Raw genomic sequence first — 9222 nt, 5'->3', positions numbered from 1 at the left:
AATAAAAAAATTTATAAAAAAAAAAAAAAAAAAAAACGAACCCACAAACAAAAAAACAAGCCAGGCATGATGGTGCACACCTTTAACTCTACTGCTTGGGAGGCAGAGGCTGGTGGATCTCTGTGAGTTCAAGGCCAGCCTGGTCTACATAGTGAGTTCAGGCCAGCTGGGGCTACAGGGAGACCCTGTCTCAAAAAGACGAAGATGAAGAAGACAAAGACAATGAAGATGATGGGGGGGGGAAGCATTGGTCTAAGAAAACCTACAAGGAACCTAAAGCTCAGTGGGAGTGTCTGCCTGGCATGCTCAAGGCCCTAGAGCTGAACCTTCCACCCATCCTATAAAAAAAGCACTGAAGGGGCTGGAGAGATGGCTCAGTGGTTAAGAACACTGACTGTTCTTGCAGAAGACCTGGGTTCGAATCCCAGTACCCACATGGCAGCTAACAGCTGTCTGTAACTCCAGTTCCAGGGGATCCGACAGACTCTTCTGTCTTCTGTGGGCATTGCACAACAGGGGTGGCACTTACCTACATGCAGGCAATACACGCATACACATTAAATAAACAAACAAACAAACAAATAAATAAATAAATATTTAAAAAATTTTAAAAAGCACCAAAAGAAAATCAGTAGGATCTAAGGTAGAACAACAAATGTCCTGACATGCTGGAATGAAACCCTTTCTCCTCTTCCCCACAACAGCAGGAAGAAAGCTTCACACTCCTGGCAGGTGAAGCCAAAACAAGGGTACTCACTCGCCCTCTCTCCTCAGCTCATAGTCCAGATACTAACTCCCCAGGAGGGCAGCTGCCAGTTTTTCACTCAAACTACTCAGGCAAGGGGCCAAGGGTGGTAGAGGTCTGAGGTTCTCTTCTTCCAACAGCCCCCACTCACAGGGTTGACAGGTTACAAAGACAGGTTTGAGCGCCCTTGTCCTAACTCCCTTGTGAGGCAAAAGCTCCACAGGAGAGGAAGGCGGAGGCCACTAGAGGCTGCATCCTCCTCCACGTGGGAAAGGCTCTTAAAGCTGGAAGGAGTCTCCATCCCAGCTCTGCAGCCTGCATACAGGTTTGTGGGTTTGCTTTCTCAGGCCAGGGTCTTGCTATGTAGCCCAAACTGGGCTGGAACCTGGAATCCTCCACTCTCCTAGCCTTTCATGGAAGCTTTGCTCAAGAAGAAAAGCAGACTCTGCAGCTCTTGCCAAAAGAACTGTACTTGAAAATGTGACAAAGCCCAAAATGAAGCACACATCAAAGCAATGGAGATTAACCAGGTGTGGTGGCACATGCCTTCTTATTCCCAGCACTTGGGAGGCAGAGGCAGGCAGATCTCTGTGACTCTGAGGCCAGACTGTCTACATAGTAGGTTCCAGGCCAGCTAGGACTACAGATTTTGGTGGTAAGGAATCAAGAGGAGGCTGGTAGAGCCACGAGAACAGCAAACCAAACCAGACTAGCCTCAGTCTGATGGAGAAGCAGGGAAGATCTGGCTAAGCAGAGCCCTCATGTGGCAGGAACGAGTCTCAAAGACTGGCCTTCAAAGCACAATGGGCCTGAGTTTAAATGTCAGACTGTAGGTAGGGCTATTTATCTCCCTGGTAGCGCAGAAAACACGTCAAAGAGTCAGAAACCAGTGAACTCTTAACAGTTAGCTATGATGCAACAGAGACTAGAGAAAGACAGCAGCCCTATAGGAGGGTCATTCCAGGTAACTGAATGCTCAAGGCTGAGCACACTTGGAAGCCTCAAAAGTCCAGGAAATAGTTCAACCAAGTCACCAAGTAAATAAACAACACAAGCCGGGGGGTCGAGGGGTAGGGGGTGGCTGTCAGGATCTGTATCCACAGGTGCTAAAACATGTTATCTTCTAAAACATTTAGTTTTTAATAATAAAAATAAAAGTATGAGAAACAGGAAAGTGTCACCCATACCTGGGAAAACACAGACAAGAGAAACTGCCTTTGAAGAAGCCCAGATGGCACATTTACCAAGACTTCAAAGAGGTTCACTGTAAATATGCTAAAAATGAAAGGAAGCCATGCTTAAAGATGGAAGGAATAACAACAGTCCATCAGAAAAGATCAATACAGAGACGGAAATTACAGAAAGAACAAAACGAAGATTCTGGAGCTGAAATGTTCATTAACTGAATCAAAAATTCACTAGAGGGACTGGAGAGAAGACTTAGTGGTCAAGAGCACGTGCTGCTCTCCCAGAGGACCGGAGTTTAGATCCCAGCACCAACACTGGATAGCCTGTAACAACAGCTCCACAGGATCCAATGCTCTCTTCTGGCCTCCATAGGTACCCACACACACGTGGCACACACACAAATACACACATGTGCACATAATTTTTTTTTAAAATAAAATAGAAAGAACCTGGGTCTTCTACAAGAACAGTCAGTACTCTTAACCACTGAGCCAACTCTCCAGTCCCAGAAACCAGGATTTTTATTGATGAAGCATACCTATAATTCCAGAACTTAAGAGGCGGAGACAGAAGGATCACAAGTTCAAGGCCAGCCTCCATAAGTGGAAAGTTGAAGCCCAGCTTGGGTTACATGAGCCCTTATTATCCCCCCACCCCCAAAAAAAGTCTAACTAGAGGGACTCAACAGTATATTTGGGCTCCAAGAAAACCTAATTAAAGAGAGATACACAAGCCAGGTGTGGTAGCACACACCTTCAGTCCCAGCACTGAGGAGGCAGAGGCAGGCAGATCTCTGTGAGTTCAAGGCCAGCCTGGTCTACATAGTGAGTTCTAGGACAGCTGGGGCTACAGGGAGACCCTGTCTCAAAAACACAAAAAACTTTTAATCAATCCCAGCACTCAGGAGGCAGAGGCAGGTGGATCTCTGTGAGGGTGAGGCCAACTTGGTCTACATAGTGAGTGCCAGGCCAGCTGGGGCTACGGGGAGACCCTGTCTCAAAAAGACCCAAAACAAGGCAAAAAACAAGGTGGATGGTCTCTGAGGAAGGACACAAGGTTGACCTCTGGTTTCCTCATGCACACACGTGCACGGCACACATATACATATACACACATGCACATACATGCACACATGTGTACAAACACACTCAGAAATAAGAGGGTGGGTCTGTAAAGCTCGTTGTATCACAGGCTGGCTCTCCCAAGCACCTCTTTTGCTAATTAACCCCCTCCCGGCGCCGCTTTCAGAACATCTTTTAAAGAAGACTAAAAAAAAAAAAAAAAAAAAAAAAAAAAAAAAAAAACAACAAAAAAAAACACAGATTGTGTGTCTCTCTCTCCCTGCTTCCCTCCCTCTCTCTCTCTGAGACAGGGTCTCATTGTGTAGCCCTGATTGGCCTGGAACTCACCATGTAGACCAGGCTGGACTCAAACTCATAGAGATCCACCCAGCTGTGTCTCCTGAGTGCTGGGATTAAAGGTGTGTGCCATCATGCCCAACAAAATAACTACACAAAATGCCTTTGTGGGAAAACAAGTTTTCCTTCCAATTTTATTTTAATAAAAATAAAAAAGAGCTTTTAAGATACTGTTAATAATTTATCTTGGTTAACAGTTTCATTGGTATTAACTGTATGATTTTTTTTTGTTTTGTTTTTTTGGTTTTTTTGAGACAGGGTCTCTCTGTAGCCCCAGCTGCCCTGGAACTATGTAGACCAAGCTGGCCTTGAACTCACAGAGATCCACCTGCCTCTGCTTCCCGAGTGCTGGGATTAAAGGCGTGCACCACCATGCCCAGCCCTTATTTTTATTTTATGTGTATGAGTGCTTTACTTGTGTGTATGTAAGTGCACCTGTGTCATGTAAAGCCTGTGGAGGCCAGAAGAGGGCATCAGATCCTGGAACTGGAGTTATGAATGGTTATTAGCTGCCATATGGGGGCTGAGAACTGAACCCAGGTCCTCTGCAAGAGCAGTCAGTGCTCTTAACTGCTGAGCCATCTCTCCAGCCCTCTGATTATTTGTTCATACATGCTTTATGCTTTCTTTGTTGTAATTTTAACAAATTACAAAAGGACATACAGATCCAGCTTGCCACCCCACTTCTATACTTGTAACATTCATTCTGATTGGACACAGAAGGCAGGAAGCAGTGATCTCAAACTGCGGGTGCCTAGGCTGGCCTATAAGGGAGGTTGTTTCTTTTTTTCAAATTTTTAATTTATTTATTCTTATTGTGTCTGTATGTGTGTACATGCCATGTGTGTCCAGATGCACAAGGGGGCCAGAAGAGGGTGTCAGATCTGGAGCTGGTTCTGAGCCACCTGACACAGGATCTGGGAACTGAACTTGGGTTGTCTGTAAGCAGCAAGTGCTCTTAACCACTCAGCCATCTCTCCATTCCCTCTAAGGAGGGGGGTTAAGAAAATGCTTCACGGAAGACCCAAGGTGGCTTGTGGGGAAGATGATGGAGAAGCTCCTTTTGGAAAGCACCTGCATTGGAGAGAAGTGTTTCTCAGACTGTACACCCACATAGTACCTGAGATAAAGCATTTTTAAAAAATCTATACTCATGCATCTACTGAGAAGATGGCATACAGTGTGGCAATTCCAGGGGTTGTCAAAGGAGAACCCCATTAGGAATGTGGGGCCTTTGACTATAAGCCACCCCTATATCTCAGGGTCAGGGTATCACTTGAAGGTCACAAAATGGTCTTTAAGCTTATAACTGCCAGGTGCTGACAGCAGCCAGGCTCAGCCCAGAGGTGTCCAAAAGGTCATGCCCACACACTGGGGGAATCACTGCTACTCCTGGGATGGGGAACATAGTTTCCCAGCTGACATCATTGTTTACACACCTATAGCATTTGACTTCCCAGTCTTGAGAAGGAAAAGCTGATCAGACTAACTTTGACTCAGACAGTAAGAAAAATGACACTTGGGGCTGGAGAGATGGCTCAGCGGTTAAGAACACTGGTTGTTCTTGCAGAAGACCTGGGTTTGAATCCCAGCACCCACATGGCAGCTAACAACTGTCTGTAACTCCAGTTCCAGGGAATCCGACAGCCTCTTCTGACCTCCACAGGCACTGCACGACATGGGTGCACTTATCTACATGTAGGCAATACATGCATACCCATAAAATTTTTTAAAAATTAAAAAAAAAAGAAAAATGACACTCTAAATAATTAAAATTATTTTTTAAAAAAAAGAAACATAACCTCCTTTATAGGCCAGCGTAGGCACCTGCAGTTTGAGATCACTGCTTCCTGCCTTCTGTGTCCAATCAGAAATAATGTTACAAGGGTAGAAGTGGGATGGCAATTCTTCCAAGTCACTGACAAATGCATATGGGAGCTACGGGTGGGGGTTAGGTAAGAAACCAGCTGTGTCCACCAAGAAACAGCCTTTAATTTTTAAAATATTTATTTATTTGGAGGGGGGCACATGTGTGGAAGTCAGAGTACAACTTCTGGGTATCAGCTGCTTTCTGCCTTGTTCAAGCAGAGTCTCTTAGGGTTCTAATGCTGTACCTCATCTTACAGGCTAGCTGACTCACCTGTCCTCATCTTACAGGCTAGCTGATTCACCTGTTTCCACCTCCCATCTCACTGTAGGACTACTGAGATTGCAGATGATGGCCATGGCATCTAACATCGTCTTTCTTAATTTTTTCAAAGTTATTTTTATTTTATGAGTATGAGTGTTTGGCTTGCATGTATGTAAGTGCTGTACTTAGTGCAGTGCCTGCAAAGGCCAGAAGAGGGCATCAAATCCCCTGGAACTGGAGTTATAGACAGTTATTAGCTGCCATATGGATGCGGGTAACCAAACCCAGGTCCTCTGCAAGAGAAGCCACTACTCTTAACCATGAAGCCATCTCTCCAACCTCTTTTGTTTTGAGACAGGGTCTTACTATGTAGCCCTGGTTGGCCTGAAATTTGCCAGGTACATAAGGCTAGCCTTGAATTTACAGAGATCTGCCTCCTCAGTGCAAGGATTAAAGGTGTGTACCACCACACCTGCTGGCATCTAATTTCTTATGTGGATTCCAGGCCTCAAGCTCAGGAAGTCAAGTTTGTGCAGCTGGCTTCATCTCACTGAGCCATTTCCCCAGTCCCCAGAAACAGCCTTGGCATGCTCAGAGATGAAATTTCCCATCTTTCCTCTGACAAAATTCATATACACTCAATTGTTATAAACACACCTTCCTAACACAAGTGTTTTGCCGGTGGCCTGTAAACACTTGCTGAGAACACTGGTCACCAAACCTCTCCCTGCACTTGTAGCTCATGGCAATGCAAAGCCCCTAAGGCAGCATGGCCTCTGCACTGAAATGGAGAGCCTGCTCTTGCTCTGCCCCGCTGTCCAGCACTGCTGCCCCAGGCCTCTCTGCTCACCCCTCCCGCCACCCCATGCCCACCTTCCTCACGCTCTCCAGCTCCTGCTGCTTGTTCTCATTGGCAGCCTGGAGCTCCTTCATCTGGCGTGCCAGCTCCTCCTGCTCTGCCAGCAGCTTCTTTCGCAGTTCTTTCCGACGCTGGCGGGCTTCCTTGTGAGGTGGAGGGCTGCCCAGCTTCAACAGATGGATGGTTGAATGAATGGCTATAAAAAGAAAAAAGAAAAAGAACAGTTATTACAATTATGTATGTCTACCACACAAGTGGTGAAGAGAGTGAGATGTGGGCACACTCTGATTTTGAAGTGAGCAGTGTGGCCTGAGCAGCATCTGCTTCTTCATCCCCCAACATGAGAAATAAGCACTCAGGTCTCCTCAGTTCTAGGTCCACAACCGCGCATCTGTGCTTACAGATTCTCCACTGGGAACACTGCAGGGCAACACTGTAAGAACTTTACAGTACTTTCCACTCCCTTCGCTATGCTTTTATCTTTTTTATTTTTTTAAATATTTTATTTATTATTTTTATTTTATGTGTACGCATGTATTGCCTGTGTGTAGGTAAGTGCACCCGTGTCGTGCAATGCCCGCAGAGGACAAAAGAGGCTGTCGGATCCCCTGGATCTGGAGTTACAGACAGTTGTTAGCTGCCATGTGGGTACTGGGATTTGAACCTGAGTCTTCTGCAAGAACAACCAGTATTCTTAACCACTGAGCTATCTCTTGAGACAGTCTTGCTATGTAGCCAAGATTGGCCTGGCCTCAAACTCACAACCCTCCTGTCTTAGTTTCCCAAGTGCTGGGGTTATAAGCATATACCACCACATTTGGCCTCTCTCTGCACTTCTCAAAATGCTCTGGTGACCTAAACTTGATCCCCAGCACCCACACAAAGATGCTGTCCTCTGACATCCACAAGTACAAGCAGGGCATGCATGTACACACACACACACACACACACACATGCACACAATCATACACATGTACATGTGGACTCAAAAACACAATAAAAATAATTTTTTTAAAGATTTAAAGCTAGGGGCTGGAGAGATGGCTCAGCGGTTGAGAGCACTGGTTGTTCTTGCAGAAGACCTGGGTTTGAATCCCAGCACCCACATGGCAGCTAACAACTGTCCTGTCCGTAACTCCAGTTCCAGGGGATCCGACAGCCTCTTCTGATCTCTGCCGGCACTGCATGACACAGGTGCACTTACCTACAAGAAGGCAATACATGCATACACATAAAATAAAAATAATAAATAAAATATATATTTTTTAATTTAAAGCTAAATAAACTAAGACATGCTAAGGGTAGAGAATCAAAGTTCCTAGCACCCGATGTGCAGTCTGCCATAGTGAATCTGCCCCTTGTCTTCGTCTTATGACACCATCTCCCTCCCTCCATGCTCCCTTCCTGAGACAACACATAACAGCAACTGGCAGTCATTGAAAATCTGCATACTGCATGTAAGGGCCATCCTAGACACACACATATTCCAGATGCATACTACTTACACAAGTTATCTAATTTTCACATACAATCTCATTTCTTTCTGGCTTTATGAGACAGGATTTCACTCTGCAGCCCAAGCTGGCCTGGAACTTACGCCGTAACTCAGACTGGTCTCAAGTGCACAGTCATCGACTGCCTCCTGAGTGATGGGATCATAGGAATGAGTCACCACATCTGGCTCCTGGCATTTTCAAGCACTTAAATTTAATTTCTTAAATAACTAATATACATTATTCAAATTCAAGATGCACGAAAGGACACTGAAGAAGTCTTCTGCCTCCGCTTAGCCCTCAAGGCCTGGATTCCTCTCCTATCAACAACCACTGCTACTGGTCTCTTGTGTAACTTCTCTGAGATATTTTAAAAATGAATACACACATACACACACACACACAGAGAAAGACATTACCTACTTTCTCTTAATGCAAATGGCAGTACAACACTCTCTTCAAGTTACTGACTTCTTGTGGAAATAATACAACTTGAAAAGCTCCTGAAGTATTCAAAACTACTTTGTAAATTCTTTTTCTTATGTGTAACCAGAAACTCAAGATGATTACTTTAACATTTTCCATAGAACTAAAGGGAGAAATTCCATATACTTTAAATGATAATAGTAGTAAAACCAAAACTCCAGTTTTATTCCCACAAGGTTTTTATGCAAATAAACTCATAAAAAATTGAGAACTCGTGTTTACTTGGTTTCATTTCACATGGAAAAACAGCTATAGACAAAAAGAAAACAATACTGTAATATTACTTGTTATGAGATTTGAAAATAGAAAGTCAAAGCTTTCAAGTTTTTGTTTATGTTTTGAGGTAGGGTCTCAAGTAGCCCAGGCTGGCCTGGAACTCCATATACAGCCAAAGATGACTTTGAACTGCTGATGCTCCTGCATTTACTTCCCAAGTGCTGGGATTACAAGTGTGTGTCACTGCCCAGTTTCGCTCTCGTTTTATCACAGAAAATAAAAATGCCCTACCCTGAATCCACTCCTGTTTCTTCTTCTTATCCGAAGCACTTATTTCAAAGGTCTTATCGAAACATTTTATTAGAAAAAGGCACTTCTTTCCATCTTTGTCAGGCAGAGACTAAAAGAGAAGGCATAATTAGTGCTTTAAAATTTTATTCCTGCTGGGCATGGTGGTGCACGCTTTTAATCTCAGCACTTGGGAGGCGGATCTCTGTGAGTCTGAGGCAAGCCTGGTCTACATAGTAAGTTCCAGGCCAGCTGGGGCTACAGGGAGACCCTGTCTCAAAAAGATCAAAAAAAAAAATTTATTCCTTTTGATTTCAATATTTTTGTTTTGGGAGACAGGGTCTCACTATGCAGCCCAAGCTCATCTTGAACCAACGATCCTTCTGCCCCAGTCTCCT

At 44.6% G+C, this 9222-nt stretch overlaps 1 protein-coding gene across 2 annotated transcripts in view; it reads right to left on the bottom strand.

The window, feature by feature from the left end:
• Swap70 (switching B cell complex subunit SWAP70) overlaps positions 1-9222 on the bottom strand; it is a 79282-nt gene that overhangs the window by 14454 nt on the left and 55606 nt on the right. For both annotated transcript variants that reach the window (XM_008853456.3, XM_029556297.1), the window contains exons 6-7: positions 8828-8936; positions 6356-6537 (exon numbers count right to left, since the gene is read on the bottom strand). In XM_008853456.3, the coding sequence (XP_008851678.1) occupies positions 6356-6537; positions 8828-8936 (291 nt within the window). The remainder of the gene's footprint in view (positions 1-6355; positions 6538-8827; positions 8937-9222) is intronic.

This window comes from Nannospalax galili, unplaced genomic scaffold (genome assembly GCF_000622305.1).
Source record: "Nannospalax galili isolate Female #2095 unplaced genomic scaffold, S.galili_v1.0 scaffold44, whole genome shotgun sequence".
In the NCBI taxonomy this organism is placed as follows: domain Eukaryota; kingdom Metazoa; phylum Chordata; class Mammalia; order Rodentia; family Spalacidae; genus Nannospalax; species Nannospalax galili.
This window is presented reverse-complemented; position numbering and strand designations above follow the sequence as displayed.